This window comes from Sorex fumeus, unplaced genomic scaffold, assembly GCF_029834395.1.
Source record: "Sorex fumeus unplaced genomic scaffold, SorFum_2.1 ptg000007l, whole genome shotgun sequence".
NCBI classification, from domain to species: Eukaryota; Metazoa; Chordata; class Mammalia; order Eulipotyphla; family Soricidae; genus Sorex; species Sorex fumeus.
Window position 1 is genome coordinate 61,756,028 of NW_026606064.1, and position 27,237 is coordinate 61,783,264.

Here is a 27,237-nt window from a genome sequence, read left to right on the forward strand (position 1 = left end):
AGGAGGGGAGATAGATGTTGAAAGCAGACTATGGACTGAACATGTTTGCCACTCAATGCCTCTTTTGCTGACCACAATACCCAAAAGGAGAGAGAGAACAGGGGGGAATGCCCTGCCACAGTGGCAGGGTGGGATGGGGGGGTTGGGGAGGGAGGGATATTATCCATGGTGGTGGAAAATGGGCACTGGTAGAGGGATGGGTATTTGATCATTGTATAAACGAAACCCAAGCACAAAAATGTGTAAATCTACAACTGTACCTCATGGTGTTTCACTAATAAAAAAAATTTTTAAAAAAGACCTTTCAAATATGTATCTGTTTCATGTCAATATTCATGACTTAGGATGACAAATGATTTTGAAACTCTTACAATATTATCATGCACATTATTCATTCAGCAACTTGGACTTTTCCAAAAGCAGAGCCTTAAGTAAGTAATAGCCAGATACAAAAATCTATATTATCATTGCAGTAGGAGATTTGAGTCCTCTTTGAAAAATAAAATAAAAGTGTGTTCTTTACTAGATGGAAATAGAAATGTTTGTTTTCAGCTTGGGATGGGCTGAATGAAGCCTCTTACAAAAACTTACTTTTTGTTTGACTTCAACGATCCGTCTTTCAAGATCAGATGGAATCATTTTTCCCCTGAAAGGAGAAGTAAATATATTATGGGTTTGCTTTGAATAATTTATTTGTCTTTACAAGTGGATACATGATATTGTGACACGATATTGTGATGATAAACTACTAATATTAGTCATCAATTAAAACAACTCCTGGACTACTTGCAGAAAGAAGTGCATTCATTCCCTGCATAATGTATGGCTGTAGCTTCTGGCACATGTAGAAGATTCTAGATCAAAAAAAGAAAAAGAAAAAAAGAAGATTCCAGGTAACCTATGGAGATGAGCCACATTTGTGACACTCACATACAGTTTACTTTGTGATTCTAATGACTTAATTCGGTTAGAAAGGAGTCTGTTTTGGAGCAAAAGCTCAGCAATGCTAGGATAATTGCACAAAAACAAGTGTTTCCAAATCTACTATTTAACTGTTCCACAATTTCCCATATAGACAAATGCTTTAAAGAAAGGAAATCTAGTCAGAAACATTTGAATGAAACTATTAAGCCAAAACTATTAAGCTGAGTACTAAAACCCTAAAGAAGGTCTAGAATAAAAGGACTCAGATATTAAACCATTAGGTAGACAGGCATTGGAGAAAAAGACTTTTTTCCCTGAAAATCTTCTTTTCTAAAACAAGAACAGACAGGACTTCGCTTATATATATATAAAAAAAACAAAAAACAAAAAAACACCCAAATGGAATAGAGAGATACTTCAATGGGCTGGAGTGAATACTTTGTAAGCAGGAGGCCCAGATTCTATTCCTTGATGGTGTGATCTCCTGAGCATTGCCAGGAGTCACCACAGAGCACCATTGGGTGTGACCTCTCAAATGGGGAAAAAAAATCCACAAAAATAGAACAATCTAAAAGAAGCAAACAAAAGACTTTGCCCTCATAATATTCAACGGAGAGTTGATTTCTACAAGAAGCTAGACTAGGCAAGTGACCTCTGTTGACTGACTTAATTTCTCCGTTCCAATTATGCCCAGAACACAGTGCTAATATTGCTTATGGAATTACAGAATTAAATCAGTTGCTACATGCTCACAGGATTTGGCACATGGGAAGTGTTCCATGGGAAGTGGGTATTAGTCTTTACAATTGAGAGAATTATACATGTTCTGTTCTGATTATTTAAAGGAGGGGACAGACAAAAAACAGAGGATTGTTCTATTGGCAATTTGGACAATGATGGACCACACCTACACAAAGATGGTCTTCTTCGTCTCTACCGTGTACATAGGTGTACTAGGTTACTCCATCTACAAGTGTGTGATTCCACTATAAGACACTCCCATGGTAATAAAATGACCTGAAGATGCATCTCTCAGAATGTCATTCATTGATGCAAGACTGCAGTTATGTGGTTCTGGATGGAGTGAAATATTTTTTAAATAAAAATAGTTCTCTTGAGTCTGCTAAATTTGCCCAGCTTTTTATCCAAGGGTCATTGATAAAGGGATTTAAAATGTAATTCAGGAGAAGACATAGAGGGAGTTAAATTCAGGTTGTCACAATGAATGGGTGGGGGTTACTACTAGCCTTTAGTGAGTAATAAGTGGAGATCTGATATTTATCACTAGTTCCACAGTCTATGTGTAGCTCTCTCCGTGATCCTAGATAGTAAAATGAACTGGATTAGCTCATTTTATTGTCTAGTGCTATCTCTTCAGCATTAAAATGTTATGATAAATTACTTTTCTAATGTCTTTTTACTATTCTGTCAACATAATTGGGGCATTATAGAGTGAGTAATTTTGTTTCTGCAGTCTTGATTGCAGGCTAATAAAAAAGGAGTTACAAGATAGTTGGACTATGAAGTAGACATTAGACCTGAAAGTCTTCACTGATTGAGCTTTTCCAAAGAAAGGCTGTTAAAATGCAATCACTTGGGCAATGGTAATGGACACATCAGCAGTGATTAGACAGTGGTGGAATGGAGCAAAGGCATTAAATGACTCAGAGGAGTTCAACTTTGTGAGATGGGATTCTCCAGGAGAGGCTAATAGAGCAGAAAGGTGCAGTGGTTCAGAGAAAGGTGCTTTGAAGAGCATCCCTCTCCCACCACTTCACTGCCTGGTTTGGAGGCATCCTTCAAACTTGGACTTGACTGTACTTGCAGTCACTTATTTTGTCATTCACTTATGTCAAAAGCGTATGGGATTGGCACCTTTGACCCCCATCTAGCAGTGGACAGTGTCATATTCTAAATAAGATGCTCAACTTTCAGGGGGAAATTGGGAATTATATTTATTTTGTACATTAACTTTACTTTCATTAAAATGGTCACAGTAGTTTTGTAGGTGAACACAGAGACTGAAAAAATTCTTAGGGATTAGCTGAAAATTTCTATTTTGCTTCATCTACTACAAGTCAAACTCTTCTGCCTTGAAGAGTTTCAGGTGGAGAGCAGGACTATTATTTGCTCTTGAAACCACATCCTAATGTTCCACTAAGCAGAGAAAATGAGGTGTCACCAGAAGTCTCAGATGAAGGGTCATTGGGCTTGGCAGCAGCTTCTATTTCATTTTGAATTTAATTACTTCTGTTTTCAAGAAAGGAAACAATCTAACAGTGGGAAGTGACTGCTCAAGGCCAGTTGCTGGTGAAAGGCTGGGGATAACTCAGGAAAAAAGTGAGGAAAGTTGAGGTTGGGTCAGGTTTTGCTCTGAGGCCACATCTGGCAGTACTCAGGACTTACTCCTGGCTCTGCACTTAAGGATCACTCCTGAAAGTCTAAGGTAGCCACATGTGATGCCTAAAATAGACTCAGGAGAGAGGCAGATGTAAGGCAAGGGCCTAAACAGATGTATCTTTCCAGTCCCTTGCTTAGAGTTTCTGATATAGTCAAGAAAGCAGTACTGAACGAAATAATTGTATTTCCCTGTCAGTGAGTATTGGGTAGAAAGAAGGGGAAAGTTCACCCAATTATCTAGCCCAACTGTTGATTTCTCACACAGCGACAGTGTAGATTTTCTCTGCTAAGGACTTTACTTTCCATGCCCAGATCATTTTGCCCTCTTAGGATCCCAGAGCTTTGTACACTGCAGGTGGCAAATACATATTTTCTGGAGACCTGTGACAAGAAGGTGAACATGTAATCTAAGGCTTGTTCATGTATTAGCATGGTCCCTTCCTTCAACATCTAACATGCAGCTGGATGAGGATCCCCAAATGTGTCATCTTTCCATTTTTCTCAGAATTGGCTACATTACTTGAGAACAATGGTTCTTAACATTTGGGGTGCATAGGACTGGAGAGATAGTACCATGGGCAAGGCCCTTACCTTGCCCTGTGGGCAATCTGGATATAATCCCCGGCATCCTATATGGTCCCTCAAGCACTGCCAGGAGTATTTCCTGAGGGTATATCCAGGACTAACCCCTGAGCAATGCCCAAAAACAAACAAAAGGAAGTCAGGGTGCATAAAAACCACCTCTAAGGGGTTTTACATGCATATTCCTGGAGGCTACCCTAGGCCTACCCTAAAGGTTCTGATTCAACAGATGAGTTAAAGGGCCCAGGGATTAATTTATCCTACAAATCATTTCTATGCACGAATTCTGTGCCAAACACTTTATTTGCAATCAGAATAGTATTTATTTTTCTGGGGTTTACATGCTAACAAAGTTAGCATGTAAGCCCCAGAAAAGGCCTAACCAGAAGTATTTACTAAACAGAGTAAATAGATAAGCACATCTAGGGATCAACCTTCCTAATAAGCAATCCAGAAACAGCCCTCGGCCCACACACTGAGAAATATTTTTTGACAAACACACATTTCAGCCAGTAGGTGTTTAAAGAGCAGAGTTACGTATTGCCCACAGTGTTCCCATGATCCTGGGATTTGAGCGCTCCGGGTGGCAGGGCAGAAGTGAGCAGAAGGGACATCAGATGTGGTCCTGATCATCTCCTGACTGTCTGTGTGCCAGCGGGTGACAGTAGGCTCCTGAGGATTAGGAGCTGTCTGGTCAGCACTGGCTTTTCCAGACAAGCCGCTTGTGCAGGAGCCTTTGCAGGGCAGCTGTTGCATCCTCTATTGGACATACTGTGATAGCAAAAAAACCCCATGCACCTTTAATGTTTACAATCCTGCCTTAGGCTCACAAGTAAGCTTTAAAGTGGTTCCTTGTGAGCTGTTAGGGTTAAGCTAGAACTGTCATCCCAGTGAGAATTGTGGAACCAGACTGCTAGCTTTGATGTAACTGTTTTGCCTTGAGATTCCAGATCAACAATAGTACTGTAGCACTGTCCTCCCGTTGTTCAGTTGTTCATCCATTTGCTCGAGCGGGCACCAGTAATGTCTCCATTGTGAGACTTGTTACTGTTTTTGGCATATCAAATATGTCACGGGTATCTTGCCAGGCTTTGCTGTGTGGGCGGATACTCTCGGTAGGTTGCACAATTTTATATGGGGCCAAAGAGATAAAATAGTGGGTAGGGCACTTGTCTTGCAGGTGGCTGACCTGAATTCTATCCCCAGCACCATATAAGAGCCCCGCCAGGAGTGATTCCTCAGCACAGAGCCAGCAGGAAGCCCTGAGTACCACTGGGTGTGGCCACCAAATACAAATTAATTAATTGATTGATTAATTAAACATTTTCCCAGAAAACAGGAGTTTGCATACAGACACCACAAAATGCCAAGTGATGTGCAATTGGGAGTCCAGGCATGAGGTGATGAGAATTGTTTTCTTTTTCAAATAAAACCTTATTGCTACTGCAATGTGGGCAAATATGGCACTAAGAGGGAAGTGTCTAATAAGGCAAAGTATCTCACAAGCAAGAAGGGTTACTAATAAACCCTTCCTCCTTCCTATACAATTATCTATCTTCCCTGAACATATGTGTAGAGAAAAGAAAATAATTCTGATAAGAATTTCACGTTACCTATAAGAAGCCATGCGTAACACTTCAAAATAACTTTTGAGTCAAGAAGGAAATCAAAACTGTAATTACAGAATATTAAAAATTCATAACGTAGAAATACTACACATAAAAATATGAGAAGCATCCTATATCATCCTCGGAGGGAAACACATATCCTGAAATGCTTCTAAAATTAAATAATTTAAATTGAAAAATTAAATTAAAGAATTTAATTTAGTTCTTCAAATTATAAAAATAATTGTCTAATTATCTGATTAGAGAATAAAATATAAAATAAATATTTAATCCAAGAAGCTAAGAAAATAACAATGTAGACAGAAAAAATATACACATTCTTTAATAAACTAGAAGCTTTATAAAGTAGGACTAATTCATACGTTCAAAATCTGGTATGACAAAAACAATTATATACAAATACATAATTATTTCAAAAAGGAAAAAAGAAAAATGGAATTTAATGCAATTTATTTTTTTATGTAGGAGTACTGCTATTTATTCAGCCACTGATGAATTTAATGCAATTTAAAAAGAGAAAAAATGGTTATAGATAAAATTATTTTAGGGGCTGGAGCAATAGCACAGCGGGTAGGGCATTTGCCTTGCACGTGGCCAACCCGGGTTCGATTCCCAGTATCCCATAATGTCCCCCAAGCACTACCAGGAAGAATTCCTGAGTGCAGAGCCAGGAGTAACCCCTGAGCATTGCCGGGTGTGACTCAAAAAAGCAAAAAAAAAATTATTTTAATAATGTAAAATAATTCTGAGAGAAGCTTTATGCTAATCTTAACTTATTTGAGGAAATAGTTAATTTCCTCCTACAAAACGTAAATAAAATATTTAAGTTCACGGAAAAACTTAAAACTGAATAACCAAGAAGTGGATAAAAAGATACCTAAAAACTTTCTTCAAACTTTTAGGACAGATGTTTTAAGAATAATTTTTAACATTTAATATTAAAACTCATAGAGAGGACAATAAAAACTTGAGTTCTTTTTCTGAAACTTGCTAACATCTGCTGCAGTGCTCATGGTTTACTACTGTCTCTTTACTCAAGGGTCACCCCTGGTGGTGCTCAGGGCAACGTATGTGGTGCCAGAAATCAAACCTGGGTCAGCTTCATGCAAGGCAAGTCCCTTAGCTCTGGTACAATCTCCTCAACCCACAATAAAAATTTATAAAGAGCACCAAAGAAACTTGAATAAGGAAATAGAACCAGAATACTACAGACAAGATGACAGTAGCAAAGGCTCACGTATTAATACAAATCAATGCAAATGGACTGGAAAAAAACTGCTGATCAAAAATCATAGAATGACCATACAGTTTAAAAAACAAAACCTAACTATAAGCTGAACATGAGATTCATTAAAGCTGTAATAAGAAACATAAACAAGGCAAAGAAATGGAAACTGATACTCCAAATCAATGAAAAATTTTGAAGTGCAGAAATCTTCTCTTCCTATATCAGACTAAAAACAAACAAACAAACAAACAAAACAACCCTGTCATCTAAAATAGATGGCAAGAAAAAACATGGACCAAAAAAAAAGAAAAAACATGTCCATTATATAATTATAAAGAGATCAATACCATCATGATTATTAACATATATGCACACAAAATAACAGCACTGAGAGCAAATATTAACTGACCTAAAGAGAAACATTGACTGAAAAACAATATTAGGGAATTTTTTACTCAATGTACAGTAATAAACAAATAATGCAGATAAGAAACCAGCAAGGAGACAATGGCTTTAAATTACAAATTAGATCACATGTATTTAGTAAATATTTCCAGAGCATTCTACCCACAAAACCTGAGTGCTGTTTAAAGTGCTTCCAGAATATTCTCAAGGATAGAGCAATGACCTAGAAAAAGTACACACATTCATAGAAACATACAACATTTTAAGACTGATTAATGAAGAAATAAAGCATTTGAGTTGATTGATTACTAGTGAGGAGATGTAATCAGTAATTATAAACCTCTTACAAAATAAAGGCCCAGGACCCAATGACTAGTAAATTCTATCAAATGTTTAAGGAAGAACTTTTGCCAGTCTGTCTCGAATTCTTTTGTAAAACTGGAAAGGAGGAAAAAATTCTCAAACGTATTTTATGAATCCAAGATTATCCTGATACTAAAAGCAGACAGAAACAGCATGGACAAAAAAAATTAGACTAATATTCCTGATAGACATCGATGCAAAGATTCTCACCAAAATCTTAGTAAACCATAAGAAGTCAAAGCAGTGATCAACCATCTTCAACAAAGTAAGTCACAACTCTATGACTTCAGAGTTGATTATTCACCAAACACATAAGAATTGATGTTAATTCATCTCAAATGTTTCCAATATTTTGAATAGAAAAGATATCTTACAAATTCATTTTATGAGATAAATTTTGGCCTTATCCCAAAGCCAGATAAAGATAATACAAGAAAAAACATACAGGCTAAATCTCTGATGAACATAGGTGGTAACAGCAAGGCCAAGTCAATAATACATTATAAGGATTATATATATCAAATGGAAATTTTCTCTGAAATACAAGAAGGCTCACGGGGAAACATATCCTACGACAGTAAAGGCCATATGTAACAAGCCTACAACTAACATCATCTTCAAAGATGAAAAGCTAAAAGTTTTTCCTCCAAGATGAGGAATAAATCAACAATGTTCACTCTTAACCACTTCTACTTGGCAAAGTTCTAGCCAGAGCAAACGAACATGAAAAAGAAATCAAATAAAAAAGAAGTTAAACTCTATTTGTAGATGGAATGATCTTGTAAATAGACACTTTAAAGATTAACCAAAAAAAAGTTAGAATAATAAATGAATTAAGTAAACCTCAAGATTTAAGATCAACATATGAAAATCTATTCCATTTATAATAATGTAAGAATATTCTAGGAAAAAAATTAAGAGGAGATTAAAGATACTGATGAAAGAAGGCACAAATAAATGCTATTAGATCTCAGATTAAGTTTATCAAAATTTCCATGGAGTTTTTCAAAGAAATAGCAAAAATGATTATAAAATTCAGTTGGAGAGATAGCTCAAGTGGTAGAACACCTGTGCCAGACCCTGAATTTTATACCCATCACTTCATAAGCCCCCCCAAGCATCACCTGGTGCAGTCTAGATAACCACTGACTGTTGTGCGCAAGCTCTGTCAGAAACACCCTAGCAGGTTTAATACTCTGGGAGGGCCCCAAGACTGCCAAGGACCAATGGAATTGGCCCTTATTTAAAAAGACAAAAATACATGTAGAGTGAACACACACACACGCCAAATTAATAATGAAAAAAAGTCTTGAGAAAGACAAAGGTGGATAGATCACATCTTGTGGGGATCCAAATTATATTATTAAAATCACAGTAGTAAAAACTGCATGGCACATATTAACACAAAAACAGACTAATGGAATCAAAGAGATCCCAAAAATGCACATGGGATAGAACAATAGTACAGTGAGTAGGGCATTTTTCTTGCATGGTGGCTGATGGGGATTGGATTCCCTGCATCTTATGTGATCTCCCAAGCTGCTAGGAGTGATCCCAGAGAACAGAGTTAAGAGTATGCCCTGAGCACTGCTGGGCATGGGCCAAACCCCAAAAAACTAACAAACCAGAAATAAGAGCCTACACACACAGTCAACTAATCTTGGGCCACAAGTACACCATGAAGAAAGAGTAGTTGCTTAAATAACTGATGTTGGGGAAACTGGTTATCATCATAAAAAAAAAACACTAGATTGGATTCTTATACCACAACAGTAAAATTAACTCAAGAGACCCAAGACATAAATATAAGATCTAAACTATAACCCCCCTGGAAGAAATCATAGGGTAAAATCACTTTATCATTGATCCTGGCAATTAGTTTTTGTTACAAAATCAAAAGCCAACATTTGAGATTACATAAATCTAGAAATCAAGTGAGGTTTATTCTGCACAGCAAAATAAACAATGAACAAAATGAAAAGGGAGCCTACAGACTGGGAAGACAGTTTGTAAACTTTATAACTAAACATGGTTAAACCTCTGAAATAGATTAGAATCTGCTACTGCTTAATACCAGTACTCAAATAATCTCTTGGGCAAAGATTCTGTACACATTTTCCTTAAGAATATATAAAAATCACTAATAAGTATATGAAAAACTAATCGGTAGTGTCAGGAAAATGCAAATCAAAACCATAATGAGATATCATTTCATACCTGCTATGACGACTATTATTAAAGAACAAGAAATATCAAGCATTGATATGACAAAAAGAAAGTCTTATACATTGTTGACTAGGATGTAAAATGGCATAATTACTATAGAAAATAGAAAGATTTCTCAAAAACTTAGAAATATAACTACTGTACAGACTATGAGAACCCTCATTAGTATATAATTAAAAGGAATTAGTAATTTGATGAGATACATGGAATATTCACAATATTCCTAATCTGTTAGGAAATAACCTACATGTTCAGGATAAGTAAAATATGGTATTACGTACACTTATATGTATAAATACAGAGAATCTTATCTATCTTATATTATCTAACTATGATTAAAAAAGAAAATTCTGCTTTTGTGATGGTATGGAGTAGAGGCCAGGTTGAACTGGTGAGCATGAGAAGTTCTCTTCTCAGTCCAAGCCTTGATTCTGCACTGAGTAGGTCTATGATCTTGGAAGTGTGGCATGGCTTCCAGGGTTAGGAGTCAAATGGAAGAAGGAGAATTTTGAATACCATTTAGGGCTGTCTGGGTAGAAATCCTTTACAAAGTATGTCAGCACATCTGCACTTGTTTGTTCATTGCAGCACTCTTTACAATAGCTAGAATATGGAAAAAACCTGAGTGCCTGAGAACAGATGACTGGTTAAAGAAACTTTAGTATATCTACACAATGGAGTACTATGTAGCAGTTAGAAAAAATGAAGTCATGAAATTTACATACAAGTGGTACTACATGGAAAATATCATAATAAGCGAAATTAGAAAGAGAGGGACAGACATAAAAGATTGCATTAATCTGGATAATATAAAGTAACAAAATAAGAGACTAACACCCAAGGGCAGCTGTGATAAACACCAGGTTGTTCACTCCATGGCCTAGAAGCCAGCCGCACACTGTAGGGGCAAAAGCAGCTCAGATAGAGAAGGGAGCACCAAATAAAGGGTGCTGGGAAGATATGCCCAGGATGGGAGATGCATGCTGAAAGTAGTCTATAGACAGAACATGATTGCCACCCAATGTCTCTTCTGCAGACCACAGCACCCAAAAGGAGAGATAGAACAAAAGGGAGTGCCCTGTCACAGAGGCAGGGTGGGATGGGGGATGGGAGGGATGGGAGGGATACTGGGATTGGTGGGGGTGGAGAATGGGCACTGGTGGTGGGATGGGTACTCGACCATTGTATAACTGAAACCCAAGCACAACAACTTGTAAATCTACAACTGTACCTCATGGTGTTTCACTAATAAAAAATAAATAAATTTTAAAAAAAACAAAGTATGTCAGCACCAGGTACAGGCAAAGGAATATACTTGTGTTTGTATTAACTGATCAAATAAGATGAATTATGCATAACATGTGGGACTGTGCTCTGTTATCCCACCGATAACACATACCGGTGTCAGCTATTATTGCTTTACACGCCATGATATAGATATGCATAATGTAGAGTTTTGTGCTACTGTTATCTTAAACTGATAGGAAAGATGATACTGGGAAAGTTTACCCTAGTCCTGCTCCATCATAATTGATTTAGGGTCTCAGTGAAGTTTACCCTATTACAGGGCACTCAACCGCTCCCCTAGCACCTGAAAGCATTCATTAGCATCCCTCACCCCCTTCACACACTGGCTGCAATTTGGCTACTTCAACAAAAGAGTGTAATGATCCCTAATTATTTATGCTTTATATGTTTAAAACAGTTGGTTGAAAAAGTGTGTTATCTCCCAAGCACAGGGAAATAAAACCTAAATAAGTTTTATAGCTAAGCGATATGTTGGGAAGAAAAATAAAAATGTGTACCATGCAATAGAAATTATTTTATAAAACTTTTAACCAAAATAGCTAGCAGAAATTTAGGTTGCAGGGAAGTTAGAAAAGACAGTAACACATACAGGACTTTGCAAAGCAGATATCATGTATCTTGAACAGATTTATTTTTTGTAAGAGTTTTCAGCAAAGCCTGGCAAGCTACCCGTGATGTATTTGATATGCCAAACACAGTAACAAGTCTCACAATGGACACGTTACTGGCCCCGCTCGAGCAAATCGATGAACAACGGGAGGACAGTGCTACAGTGCTACTAGGGACTAAAATTTTAAAGGAAACCATAATAGAAGAAAAAAAGACATGGACAAATGAAAGGGGAATCAGACAGTGAGAGAGTGCCAGAGAGAGTGAATTCTAAACATGAGTCTATATTAATACAAAATGGGAGAAAAAGAGAAGGAGAGAGAAAGAATGAAGAGAATGAGAGAACTCTTTCTTATAGTAGAATGATAGGCATTAATAAAAGTACAAAGAATAGTAGAATTGAAAAAAATCTCTATTTGGCAAAAAACATAGATTATAACTCATTAGAAAGACAAGAATTATTCATTCTTGCCTTTGAGTGAATTCTTGCTAATTCTTGCTAATGAGAGAATCTTTTCAGAAGAAACATACTACTTCAACAGCAACCCAGTTCACACAATCCACTAGACTAAACTAGTGTCTAGATTGTAGACACCCTTATAAGCCAGAGCTCCAACGCTTTCTGTCACTTAAGTGCGCAAGTGATGAAGGCGCTTCTGTACCTCCCTAGGGCAGAATATTCTGAAGGATTAAACGATGGTTCTGACTCAGTCAGGGCTGGAGAACATCTCTGTGGTGTTGAGGAACAACATCCCAGGACTCTGGGCAAGAACTCATGTACGAAGGGACCAATAAAAGGTGGTTTTGGGGCTGGCAGGAAGCTCACTGCCCCATCCATGAATTGCACACCTGTTCACAGACTCAGAGATCTGTGTGCAGAACTTGCAAACTAGCGAGTAGCAAGGTTGCAGATTCATGCTCACCTCTCATCACATTTAATCAGAATCACGCTGTCGGTTCCAATTCCCAAGGCTGCAGCTCCCTTCTTGAGAGAGAAGTGGCTCTGTAAAAACAACACAGAAAACTTTACATGCAGTTACAGACAAAGTCAGGATCCATTCTCTCTGATGTTTTTTCCTTCCCTCCTTCTTCTAGACCATTTATTAGTGGTTTTACTTTCTACAGTTTCATTAGTTGTGGTCAACCAAGGCCCAACAGTTTTTAAGGAAGAGTAAACATACAAATACCAGGAGAGAGAAAGAGACAGACATGCCGTATTCCCATAATTTTTATTACAACATATTGTTATAATAATGATATTTTATTATTTACCATAGTTGGTAATTGATTATGGTAATTAATTATGTGCCTAATTTATAAATTAAACTGAATCATAAGTATGTTTGGGGTGAGTTTATCTAGGATTCAATTCTGTGTAGTGTTTCAGACATCCACTGACATCTCCGTGGCCTTGAGGTGTTGGAATGTACCCCTTTCATGGGGCACATTCTATATTTGGAGGAAGCGACTACTATATTTCTGATCTGGCCTCTAAATCCTGGATTGCTGAAAGAAGATAGCATTCTTCACTTGAACTTTGATTTTTGTGTTTTTGGGTATTTTGGCGCTGATGTGGAGGCACATCCCGCTGTGCTCAGGGCCTACTCCAGGCTCTGTGTTTCGGGGTCACTTCTAGTGATGCTCAGGGGAATCACATGAAGTGCCGAGGATTGCACCAAGGTCAGCTGTAAGCATGGCAAGTGTCAAAGTCCTTAACCCCTATACTTTGAGCTTAAAAATTTTTTGATTGTGGATAAATACACATAAAAACTTATCCTTTTTTTTTCATTTTGGGTCACACTCGGTGATGCTCAGGTGTTATTCCTGACTCTGTGCTCAGAAATTACTCCTGACAGTGCTTGGGGGACCATTGCCAGAGATCAAATCCAGGTCGGTGATGTGTAAGGCAAAAGCCCTACTTGCTGTACTACTGCTCTGGCCCCCCCAAATTTATCATCTTGATCATTTTCAAGTGTACAATTCAGTGCGTTTTATTGTGTGTTTGAGCAGATAGCTTAAAGGAATTGGAGTGCATTATTTGCATATGGAATGAGGTTTGATCCTGGCACCACATGGTACTCTAAACCCTGCCAGAAGTAGCAACTGAGCAATACTGAATATTGCCCCCCCCCAAATAAAAACACAACAAAGCAAAAGCAAAAGAATATATATATTGTTGTACAACCATCACCACCAACCATCTAGGAAATTACTTTTATCTTGTAAAACTCTATACATTAAATAACAATGTCCTCTTCTTCCCTTCCAATCAGCCTCTGGTAACCACTGTCCTACTGTTCATCTCTGTGAATCTTACATGTCTCATGTTTGTGGAATCACACAGAAATTGCCACTTTTGTTCACTGACTTATTTCTCTTAGCATAATGTTCTTGAAATACATGTTGCAACTGGTCTCTGAATGAATTGCAGTCACTGTATATATAGACCACATTTTCTGTTTTCATTTATCTCAGTCATTACTCAAGTTATTAACTCAAATCATAACACTTGAGTTACGACTACCTTTTGGCCATTGTAGATAATGGTGCTATGAACAAGCCTGTTCAAGTATCTTCAAAACATGTTTAAATATTTGAAAAAGATATTAAGCTTTGCTTTGAATTCTTCTTGGTTTAAGTGGGAATGCTGAATCATATAACAGTCCTACTCTTAAGCATTGCCATTCTCTTTTCCATAACAGCTGTATCATTTTGCCTTCCCTTCATCAGTACACAATGGTTCCCATTTTTCCACATCATTGCCATTATTATTTCCTGCTTTGGGACAATAATCATTGTACAGGGTGTGGAGTGTACCTCATTATGGCTTTGCTTTGTATTCCCCTAATTATTAATGCCGTTGAGCATCTTTTCCTGGACTTATTGGCCATTTGTACATCTTCTCTGGGGGAAAGCCTGTATAAGTCCTTCACTCATTTTTGAATCCTTTTCAAAAAATTTACTTGGGCATTTGAGTGAAAATAACAATACTGGAAATTGTAAAAGACCTGCTTCCCTGCATGCTAATTTCAGCCAATTGTGCTTAGTTGAGAGGCATAAGAACACATTAACTCTCTCCACATTGAGACGGTAGTGTACAGTTCCTGGATTCTACTCCATTGTCCAGTCTGGAGCAGGCTTCCAAAGGCTAATGATTTGAGCAAAATAGTGTAAGCAAAAAGGTCACATTGACAAGCAGCCATACAATTTTTGTGCTGTGGGTTGCTGATTCCAGTAGGGTTCTGAATCTCAATGGCTGTAATCACAGTGCAATTTGGAGAACTGAGAAAGGCTAACTAACCTAAGCCAGCTGTACTGCATCTGCCCAGCAGCCTCTCACTATTAACTACACATCATTAAACTGTCCAAAGGGAGGGCTGCTTCCTCAATTTACATCACCAAAGGGCTGCTGGCTGAAATTTTTTTTAAAATAATGTAGGAATACTGCTATTTGTTCAGCCATTGATTAAGCTGATTGAATTCGGCATGAACTCCACCTTACATTTTCATTTTATTTGTATCACTGTGAGATAGAGTTACAAAGCTTTCATGTTTGAGATTCAACTGTACAATGATGAACATCTATCCTTTCTCCAGTGCACATTTTCCATGACCGATGTCCCCAGTACCCCCCTTTCCCCACATCCAGATGGAATTTTTAAGTTCTGATTGCAGAGGGTTCTTCTAAAATACCCCCTTTGGATTCATCTGAATTTTCAAATATGCACTGTAGGAAGTGGTCATACACATTTTTAGGAGGTGTGTCTGATAAGCCAGAAAATAAAGTAAACCAATAAACAAGGCACTTAATTTCTATTGAATTTCTTTTGAATGCTTCTGCATTCAAAAAGATGAACTGTCACTAAAAAAGTGATGGCAAATGGCCATTAGCCCCATTTAGCAATTTCAAAAAGGGAAAAAAAGTAGACAGTCTTTAGGAAGATTTCTGGGAGTTAGAAGAGAAAATTTCATTGTTTTTTTTTTCAATTCTCTCAATTTAAAAATATTGTTCATGCTCATTTAGCAGATTCCTGGGCGACTGAAAAACAGGAGCTTGGGGGACACAGTGCAAAGCATCAATCGTACTGCCAGGAGGGCACAGAATGGATGAGGCAGCTGCCCCACTGAGCACACACAAACTATTCAAATTAGGACTTTTGGTGAATGAGCTCTTAAGCACTAAATTGCCAAATGGCAAATTGGGAATAAGTAAGGGATTTGGTGCACCTGGTCAATGAGAGGAAGTAGTTTTGTCTGTTCTTTAATGAGAAAGAAAAGGGCTCCTCAAATGAGAAGCAATTACCTAGGATAATTGATGGCTGTACCAAATGGCACATACTTAAGGAAAAATACATGCCCATATAGAAAGCTTTTAGAGCTGTGTTAAGAGGAAAGTTTATAGCTTTACAAGCATTCCTCAGGAAGGAAGAGCAAGTCAGCATAAGTAACCTAACCTCACAGCTTAAGAGCTTGGAGAATGACCAACAAAAGGAGCCCAATCTGAACAGCAGGAAGAAAATAATAAAACTCAAAGCAGAGATTAATGAGATGGAAACCCAAAAAACAATCCAAAAGATCAATGAAACCAAGAGTTGGTTCTTCAAGAAAATAAATAAGATCAATAAGCCTCTAGCAAAACTCACAAAGAAAGGGAGAGGGAAAACCCTAATAAACCGAATCAGAAATGAAAAAGGTGTCATTACAACAGAAACTACAGAAATTCAAAGGATCCTCAGGAAGTACTTTGAGAAGCTTTATGCCACGGAACATGAAAACCTCAAGGAAATGGATAAATTCCTAGACTCCTACAGACTCCCAAGTCTGAACCAAGAAGACCTGGAATACTTGAACAGACCTATCACCATCAAGGAAATTGAAACGGTAATAAAAAGTCTCCCCAAGCACAAAAGTCCTGGCCCAGATGGATTCACTAGTGAATTCTTCCAAATCTTTAAAGAGGAGTTACTCCCAATCCTCTTTAAGCTTTTCCACAAAATTGAAGTATCAAAAACACTTCCAAACAGTTTCTATGAAGCAAATATCACCCTGATACCAAAAGCAGACAGATACCACAAAGAAAGAGAATTACAGAACAGTGTCTCTGATGAACACAGATGCAAAGATCCTCAACAAACTATTAGCAAATAGAATCCAACGACTCATCAAAAAGATTATACACCATGACCAAGTAGGATTCGTCCCAGGCATGCAAGGATGGTTTAACATTCAGAAATCGATCAACATAACCCATCATATCAACAAAAGAAAAGATAAAAACCATATGATCATATCAATAGACGCAGAGAAAGCATTTGACAAGATCCAGCACCCATTTATGTTGAAAACTCTCAGCAAAATAGGCATTGAAGGAACTTTCCTCAATATAGTCAAAGCCCACGACAAGTATTATTCTCAATGGGGAAAAACTAAAAGCCTTCCCTCTAAGATCGAGCACAAGACAAGGTTGCCCACTTTTGCCACTCCTATTCAATATAGTACTGGAAGTCCTGGCCATTGCAGTTAGGCAAGAGAAAGGTATCAAGGGCGTATAGATAGGAAAGGAAGAGGTCAAACTATCACTATTTGCAGACAATATGATACTATACTTCGAAAACCCTAAAGATTCTACAGAAAAGCTCCTAGAAACAATAGGTCAGTTTAATAAAATGGCAGGCTACAAAATCAACACCCAATAGTCCATGGCTTTTTTATATGCAAATAACAAAAGAGAAGAAATAGACATTAAAAAAATGTTCACAATAATACCTCAGAAAATCAAGTACCTCGAAATCAGCTTAACCAAAAAGGTAAAGGACCCATACAAGCAAAATTACAAAACACTACTTCAAGAAATAAAAGAGGACACTAGGAAATGGAGACATATCCCCTGCTCATGGATAGGGAGGATTAACATTATCAACATGGCAATACTGCTCAAAGCACTATACAAATTCAATGTGGTCCCTATCAGGATTCGCATGACATTTTTCAAAGAAATAGACAAAACACTCCTGAAATTCATATGGAACAATAAACCCTCACGAATTGCTAAAGCAATCCTTGGGAAAAAGAAGATGGGTGGCATCACCCTCCCCAACTTCAAACTGTACTACAAAGCAGTAGTAATTAAGATAGCATGGTACTGGGCTAGAAACAGACCTGAAGACCAATGGAACAGAGTTGAATATTCTGTCACAGACCCCCAAATATTTGACCACTTAATCTTTGACAAAGGAGCAAGAAATGTGAAGTGGAACAAGGAAAGCCTCTTCAACAAGTGCTGCTGGAAAAACTGGATAGCTACCTGCAAAAAAAAAAAAATGAACTCTGACCTCTGTCTAATGCCAGGCACAAAAGTCAGATCATAAAAGTGGATTAAAAACCTCAATATCAGACATGAATCCATAAGGTACATAGAGGAAAATGTAGGCAGAACTCTCCACAACATTGAAGCTAAAAACATCTTTAAGAATGAAACAACACTGACCATGCAAGTGGAAGCAAACATAAACAAATGGGACTACATTAAACTAAGAAGCTTCTGCACTTCAAAAGAAACAGTGACCAAAATACAGAAAAAGTCCACAGAATGGAAAAGAATATTTACCCAATACCCATCTGATAAGGGATTAATATATAGGATATACAAGACACTAGTAGAATTGTACAAGAAAAAAACCTCCAACCCCATCAAAAAATGGAGAGAAGAAATAAACAGAAATTTCCTCAAAAAAGAAATACAAATGGCCAAAACATGAAAAAATGTTCCATATCACTAGCCATCAGGGGGATGCAAATCAAAACAACAATGAGATATCACCTCACACCACAGAGACTGGCACACATTCAAAAGAACAAAAGTAACCAGTGCTGGCGTGGATGTGGGGAAAAAGGGACACTCTTTCACTGTTGGTGGAAATGCCCACTAGTCCAGCCTTTCTGGAAAACAATATGGACAGTTCTTCAAAAACTAGAAATTGAGCTTCCATATGACCCTGCAATACCACTTCTGGGAATATATCCCAAGGATGAAAAAAAGCACAGTAAAAATGACATCTGTACCTATATGTTCATTGCAGTACTGTTCACAATAGCTAAAATCTGGAAACAACCCAAGTGCCCTAGAACAGATGACTAGTTAAAGAAACTTTGGTACATCTACACTATACATCTATACTATGCAGCTGTCAGGAGAGATGAAGTCATGAACTTTGCTTAGAAATAGATAGACATGGAGAGTATCGTGCTAAGTGAAATGAGTCAGAAAGAGAGGGACAGACATAGAAGGACTGAACTCATTTGTGGAGTATAAAACAACAGAACATGAGGCTGACACCTAAGGACAGTATATACATGGGACAGATAGATTGCTCCATAGCTGGAAGCCTGCCTCATGAGCAAAGGGGAGAAGGCAGCTGGAATAGAGAAGGGATCATAAAGAAAATGATTGCTGGAGGAATCGGTCAGGATGGGAGATGTGAGCAGAAAGTAGATAAAAGACCAAACATGATAACCTTTCAGGGTCTGTATTGCAAACCATAATGCCCAAAAGTAGAAAGAGATTATGGGGAATCATGTCTGACATGGAGGCAGGGAGAGGGTAGGAAAGGAGGGTATATTGGGGATATTGGTGGTGGGGAATGTGCACTGGTGGAGGGATGGGTGTTTGACCATTGTCTGATTGTAACCCAAACATGAAAGCTTTAACTATCTCATGGTGATTCAATAATATATATATATACATATATATATATATATAAAGCTTTTAGACAAGGGAACAAAGGTGATATGAGGTATGACGGAGAAAACTGGGTTCCGAACGGAGTCTATTTATATTTTTAAGAAAGGAAACAGAGAAATAGCTCAATATCTGCAAATATCAAGGAACCCTTGAAGAGGACAAGACTGGAGAGACAGAAAAAAAAAGATATTGCGTGAAGAGGGCTTAAATGACACATCCCTGTGTTGGTGAGACAACACACCCAGAATCATTTTTAATCTATGGAACGAGGTTTAATGGAAGCACGTGATGAACCAGAGCACAGCAGCATCAAAACTGTATCCTCTGAGTGCTGAGGAATCTGAGGCCCAGGGGTCTTGAGAGAAATTAAAGGATACCTTGCCTAGAAGCGAGGGAATGAGAGATGTGTGGCGTTCACATCTGAAGGACTCTGCCAAAGTGGAAATGAGGAAGTATGCACTCAGGTGGCTTCAGAAGACAAAAACACGAAAAAAATGAAAGTTCTAGGCATTCAGATGAGTCCTCAAATAAGTATTCTTGTGATAATCACTGTCTCATCAATTGAGAAGTTGGAGAATGAGTTCATGAATACTTCTCACACTTGCCCTGCTCAGAGTTTGGAAAAAGAACAATAGGTCTCTGATAGAATCTAGTGATTACTTAGGACTAAATCATACTTTGGTTCAAGAGTAATAGATGCGAATTTAAATTAAACATTCAAAGGTGATGGAAGATTAATTTCTCTATTTTCAATATCATAATCTAGATACAGGCTACGTGATTCAGTTGACATTTAAAATATTTAAATCACATTTAAAATATGTGAAAATAAGTGTGAGATTCGTACTTATAAAATAATTTTAAAATTTAAAAAATTAGTAGGCTTTTGAGGTTTGAGGTGAATGAGATTAAGAGTTAGAATTAAAAATTGAACATCTGGGGTTGGAGCGATAGCATAATGGGTAGGCTGTTTGCCTTACACATGGCTGACCTCGGTTCTATTCCCAGCATCCCATATAGTCCCCTGAGCACTGTCAGGAGTAATCCTGACTGCATGAGCCAGGAGTAACCCCGCTGCAATGCCGAATGTGACCCCAAAAAGCAAAAAACATAAAAAGAATCGAGCATCCTTTCATAAATCCTTTTTCTTTTTAGGAATGATGAGAAAACAAAGGGAATGACAGAAAGCAATTCTTTAGTTTTAGGGTTTTTTTTTTTTTTTTGGTTTTTGGGTCACACGTGGCGATGCACAGGGGTTACTCTTTTTTTTTATTTTAAATTTTTTTCCCTTTATTTTATTTTTTTTTAAAGTTGTAGATTTACAATTTTTTGTGCTTTGGTTTCAATTATACAATGATCAGATACTCATCCCTCCACCAGTGCCCATTTTCCACCACCATGGATAATATCCCTCCCACCCCCATCCCCCCATCCCCCCTGTCTCTGTGGCAGGGCAATCACAGGGGTTACTCTTGGCTCATGCACTCAGGAATTACTCCTGGCGGTGCTCAGGGGACCATATGGAATGCTGGGAATCGAATCCTGGTCAGCCACGTGCGAGGCAAGTGCCCTACCCGCTGTGCTACCGCTCCAGCCCCTTGGTTTGGTTTTTTGGGGGCCACACCTGGAGATGCTCAAGGATTACTTTTGGCTCTGCACTCTGGAATTATTCCTGGCTGTGCTTGGGGGCCATATGGAATGCTGGAGATTAAACCTGGGTTGGCAGTGTGCAAGGCATGCGTCCTACCCACTCTCCAGCCGCTATGGTTGAAAGCTTTAAAATAAACCACTTCAGTATTTTGACATGTTAGAATCTCCTGTTACAATTATTATTTTTAAAATTTTTCTTAAAGTTTTTCTCTGTTAGAATTTCTATATGCAAGGACCAGAGAGATAGTACAGCAGACAGGGTACTTGCCTGACACGAGATTGACCTAAGTTAAATAAGTTCCCAGCACCAGAACCAGGAGTGATTCCTGAGCATAGAGCCATGAATAAGCCCTGAGCATCTCCAGGTGTGGCCTAAAACCCCCACCCCCAATAAAAAATAATTTCTATAAGCAGTTTAGTAAGCTGCATTAATTATTTCAAGTCTTTGCTAGTCACACTCAGGTATTTTACTCAGCCTTAGGTTCAACACCTGCGTGGTCCATAGGACTTTAGGTGAGCCTCAGTGTGGACCAGAGAACACAAAGATTAAAAGAACCCCCAGTATCTCTGTCTTTATCTCTGTCTCGCTCTTCCCCTTATCTCCAACCTCCCACTCTTGCCCTTTCTACATGGGGACAGTGCCTTTCCTGGACCCATTTGTGAGCTTTACTGAACTTGTCCTTCCAAAGTTCTCTGGGCCTTTATACTTGATGTTCTATTTCTTAGAAAAATCATAATTCCCTCAAATATGCATAGACCTTTGTCTCTCACTGGATGGAGGTCATTGCTATATATCATCCATATAGATAACTTTCATGGACCATCCTGTGAAATAGTTTACTGCCACCCCACTCTCTTTGTACCATGTTACATTAAATATTTATTATTTATTGTCTATAGAATATGGGGTGTATGAAAACAGTCTGTATTGTAGATTAGAGTTCACATATGTATTTGAACTTGACCATAAGCTCAGAACTAGTAAGAAAAGAGCTAGTAAGGAAATGTCCACTATTTATTGCCAAAAATCTCCAGCCACAGATACCAGTACTGAGGTATGGCTTTGGTGGCTGGAGTCTGACAATCCAGGTAGGATAAATAGACTTCAATACCTCCAATCCTGGACCCATTCTAAAATCAAGTATGGAGATCTTACTCATCAGAAGGTCTAGGATGAGATCTTTTTTAGCAGGAAGCAGCTGTTCACTAACTTTTAACCAACAGAGAAAAGATGAACAAATTAGTTTGAAGATCTGAGCCTGTAACTCATCTGAATCTTCACAAAAGGCTCTACCTTCTCTAGCCCTGATTTTTATAAAACATTCTTGGCCTTGATTTGTGTGTGTGTGTGTGTGTGTGTGTGTGTGTGTGTGTGTGTGAACACTTTGCCAGAGATGTACATTGTGTGCAGAGAAAAATTGAGCAGAAGGATGTGGAATCATGATATACCAGAGGCACCAGCAAGCAGATCTTGAAGTTCAACCTTCGAATAAGCTGGAATTCGCCTCTTTTCTCTCTCTTCATGCCTTTAACCTCCCTTCCCTGCCTTGTTAATATCAGGACCACCAGTCTTTCCCTTGTTATCCTTCTTCTCCACATTCTTCCACAAACCTTCCACCGTTAGAACTGGAGAAGTGAGAGTTTCATATACCTTAGAGAATTTGGCACTTTGTTTTTGCATAAACTCATTCAATGACTTATATGACATACTGCTGTCTAAAGCATCCTTCCTTTTGCAAAGAATCATGTGTACTGTGAAACCACCTCATACTTCCATGGTCTTTAGATTTTGGAAAGAGGGCTCATCCAACCAGCTCTTAGGGATGCCATGTTATTCTGAGGTGGTCTGGACATGCACACATGACCTTTCTGGAGGCTGCTACTTTATTATTCACACTCACTCACCTCTGGAATTGAAAGTCATCCCATTGAAAACCTGCTTCCTGCTCCCTGTTATGTTTTTTAAAAAGCAATGTCATGAACATAAGTAAACTGACATGGAGACAGATTATATATGTTATTCAGAGACAAATATCATATAAACACTGAGTGTGTCTTCAGAAATAGTGGCCATTCAATGAAAAGCAATTATTTCCAGGATTTGAGGCTCAAGTGTAGAGCGCAATGAAAAATGTGTAATGATCAAAAGGTCATTTGAGACCAAATGAGCTGGGTTTGACACCAGCTCTAGTTAGGCAAGTGACTTTCTCATTCTGAGTCATAGCTTGCTCAACTGCAATGATGAATTCCTCTCTCAGCAGAGTTGGGGTGAGACACACACTTATCACCGAAAAATTCTTCTGGTTAACCCAGTCTTCAAGTCCTCTCCATAGATCACAAAGCTGTGGCTTTTATTCCAGAAGCTCTGACCTCATGCCATACTCTCTTCCCTTGTCCCAAGTCACCTTGAGCAGAATTTTGAAATTTTCAAACAAAATCAATGCCAATTTACCTTGCTGATAAAGATAGGATACATGGAGAATTCAGGGATATGTCTCATTCATGCAAGTAATGAGAGGCAAACCAAGCTGTCCCTGGGCTTCGAGTATTTGAGTATTGATTTGGTATCCTAGAAGCTTCCCATCTGCATCTCTTTCTATCTTAAGGACATAATTTGACACCAGATATGCCCCCTTCATGTGACCACCCTCCCTGCTGCCTCCACTTTGCCTCTATGATGGATTCAGCTCTTTGCCACGTAGGGCACCAGGACCTGGCCAGTTGGAACAGCAACATTAGCTGTGATTCTTGCACTCTTAGGAGTGCTTGCTGAAGGCTAGGTGCTGTGCCCTGCCCTTCACCTATATTATCATGCATCATTTCCCCAACAACTCTGCAAGTTTAGCATCAGAATTCCCATTATACAGACAAGAAAGCAATGAAATAGCTACTCTGAGGTCAGGTCCTGGGAGGTGAGTGAGCCAGTCACCTTCTTCAATCAAGTCAAAAGCTTATAAAGAAAGCTAAACCTCTCCAGTCACTCCTTGGCATTCATAATAAGGGGATGACATCCCCGTCCTGACATGGATTGCGATCTCCAGTATCTTTAGGAGGGTGATCTCTCCTCTCATTCTTCCCAGTATCGTGTTTGCTCCTTGAGGGTGGGTACTGGGTCAGCTCTATTCATGGCTAGTCTCTCAGTGCAGATGCAATGTTTGGAATTCCTGAGTGCAGAGTCAGGAGTAACCTCTGAGCATCTCCAGATGTGAGCCAAAAGCCAAAAAACAAAACCAAAAAGAAACAAAAAAAACTGAAACTAGAAAGCTTTCCAGTCCCCCCCCCCCCCCCCACTGGCTTTATGTTTTAACCACTTCATTTCTCTCTCTTTTTTGTTCACATCCAGCTGTGCTCAGGGCACATTTCTAGCTCTGTACTCAGGGGTCATTCCTGGTGAGCTCAGGGGACAATTTGGGGTGTTGGGGAACCTAAGTTGGTCACATACAAAACAAGGGTCCTACCTGCTGTACTATCACTCTAAGCCCTTCTTTGTCTCTTATAGCAATGGAAACACCTGCATGAGAGACAATACTTGGGTCTGACAACCATTTATTTGACTCTTAGGTTCTTTCCTGGCAGTAGGTTTTGACAGCACTGGGTGGAGGAGACAGTAATGTGGAAGAGATTAAGACCCTAAAATAAGTGTGGAAAGGAAAGCAGAGATATAGCAGGAAGTGCGAAGAGTAACTAAATTTAGCTCCCTCTTTCCTGCTTTACCATTTCACGATAACAACACGATTATGTATATTGGAAGTGTTTGGAGATGATCAAATAGCAATTAAAAGAACTAATATACTAATACACTAGAAAAATATATCACCTCATAAATTAGACCAATTATAAGATTGGCAGCTTTAACCTATTCATATTTTAGAAAATGTTTATTGTTCAATTTTATTTTTCATGAAATTGGAGGGTATCAGGGAGAATAATGACAGGGATTGAACCCAATGCCTCATAGATGCAAGGCACACATGCATTCTATGACTGAACTTTAAATGTTTTTCAAAATAAAGAGTGTCCATAGAGATAGCAGAAAGAGGAGAAAGGATGAAATGGTTATTTTATAGTTAAATTTTTCCACTGGAAATGAAGAAAACTCCAAGTATTACAATATCAGGAAAAGAAGGTGTCCTTATACAACTCAATACCAGAAAAATAAACTTGTTAATTAAATGGGCAAAGGATCTGAGTATATAATTTTTAAAAAAGGGATTCAAATGGCCAATCGGCACGTGATGAGGTGCCCAGCATCACTAATCAGGGAAATGCGAATCAAAGCCACACTGAAATACCACTTTGACCCACGTAAAATGGCTATTTTCAAGAAGATAGACTATAAATGTTGGCAAGTTTGGAAAAGGGAATCTTTATGCTCTTTAGGTTAGATTGAACATTAGTGCAACCACTATAGGAGAGGATGGATGTTTCTCAAAAAGTTAAAAATAGATCTACCATTTTTATTCACCCAGCAATTCCACTTTTGGGTATTTAGCTAAAGGAAATGAAGTGTCTGCTCTCCCATGTTTATTGCAGCATCATTCACAATGGCCAAGATATGGAAGCAGTCCAAGCGTCCATCAAGAAAATGGATAAAGAAAATGAAGTAAACAGATAAAATGGAATATTAAAAGAAGGGAGTCTTGACATTGGTGACAACTATGGACAGATCTTGTGGGCTATTAGGCTAAGTGAAGCAAGCCATATTTGAGAAAGACAAATATGATATGATCTTTCACTTGCATGTTAAAACTGAAAAGAAAAAAGAAAACTGAACTCATAGATAAAGAGATTGGTGGCTGCCAAAGATGATTGTGCTGGGAATCTTAATTGAAAAACAAATAAAGGAGGGAAATGAGGACATTGGTAGTGGGAGATGTACATTGGTGAAGGGAAGGTGATGGAACATTGTATGACTGAAACCCAATCATGAATAACTTTGTAACAGTGTCTCTCATGGTAATCCAATTTAAATTTAAATAGATTTTAAAAAATATAAAGAGAAAAAGATTTTTTTAAAAGGAGATACAACAGAATTTTTCTCAGGTCATATTAAGTTTCATAAACCTGAGAGCACAGGGTAATTTCTACCTCTTTTCAGGTTGTAGAAATAGCATGTCAAGAAAAAGATGTCACATGAATATAGTAGCACTGCACTGCACTGTCCTTCCATTATTCATGGATTTGCTTGAGTGGGTCCAGTAATGTCTCCATTCTGAGACTTTGTTGTTACTGTGTTTGGCATATCGAGTACATCATGTGTAGCTTGCCAGGCTTTGCTGTGCGGGTAAGATACTCTCGGTAGCTTGCTGGGCTCTTCGGAGGGGCGGAGGAATCCAACTCAGGTCGGGCTGGCAGGCCGAGTGCAAGGCAAATGCCCTACCTACGGTTGTGCTGTCACTCTAGCCCATGAATATAGTAACATTTAACTATTTGGAAGCCCAAATGGATTTCAGGAAAATCGTAATTGGGGAAAAGATTATATCAAAAAGCTTTTCTACCCCAAAAGAAGTTGAAAAGTAAAATTTGGCTCTTGGTGTTCTTTCAGTGAACTAAAACAATGCCCCATCACCAAAGATGCAGCATCCTTAACCTGGACATAGCAGCCTCATCCTGGAAATGTGAGAAGATATAAGCTTATATAGAAATATATATATATATACACAAAATATTAAATACATATTAGAATGCAACTGTGAATAATGAAGTTTGTTGAGAGTGGAGGGTGCCTGGATTCTCTGGGTGGATGCAATGCAATCGCCAGAGCCTGGTAAGGGGAGAGGGAGAGAGGAGGGTCAGAGAAAAAGGATCATGGAGACAGAGATTTGAACATGTTCTGATGCTATTTTTGAGCCAAAAGCTATTTTTTAAGAGAGCTGAAGTGCTCATGAAAAAGGAAGGTAGTCAGCCTCTAGGAGCTGGAAGAGACAAGGAAACAGATTCTCTTCTATGGTTTCCCAATGGACTGTTGCCCTCCCCTCCCCATTATATAGCTTGGACCCCTAGAACTCTAAGATAAACAATCCAGGTTGTTTCAGGCCACTAAGTTTGTAGTAATTTGTCTCAGGAACCATGGGAAATTAGGCTTTATTAGGTTATGTGACCTTCTCGAATAAATTTGACTCCTTTCAGTTGATAAAGGACATTTAAAAATGCTTAAACAGAAGTATGCACAA

At 38.4% G+C, this 27,237-nt stretch overlaps 1 protein-coding gene across 2 annotated transcripts in view; it reads right to left on the reverse strand.

The window, feature by feature from the left end:
• The window catches only part of GAD2 (glutamate decarboxylase 2), a 72,739-nt gene that overhangs the window by 31,391 nt on the left and 14,111 nt on the right, over positions 1-27,237 (reverse strand). For both annotated transcript variants that reach the window (XM_056130797.1, XM_056130806.1), the window contains exons 8-9: positions 12,597-12,676; positions 592-646 (exon numbers count right to left, since the gene is read on the reverse strand). In XM_056130797.1, coding sequence (XP_055986772.1) covers positions 592-646; positions 12,597-12,676 — 135 coding nt within the window. The remainder of the gene's footprint in view (positions 1-591; positions 647-12,596; positions 12,677-27,237) is intronic.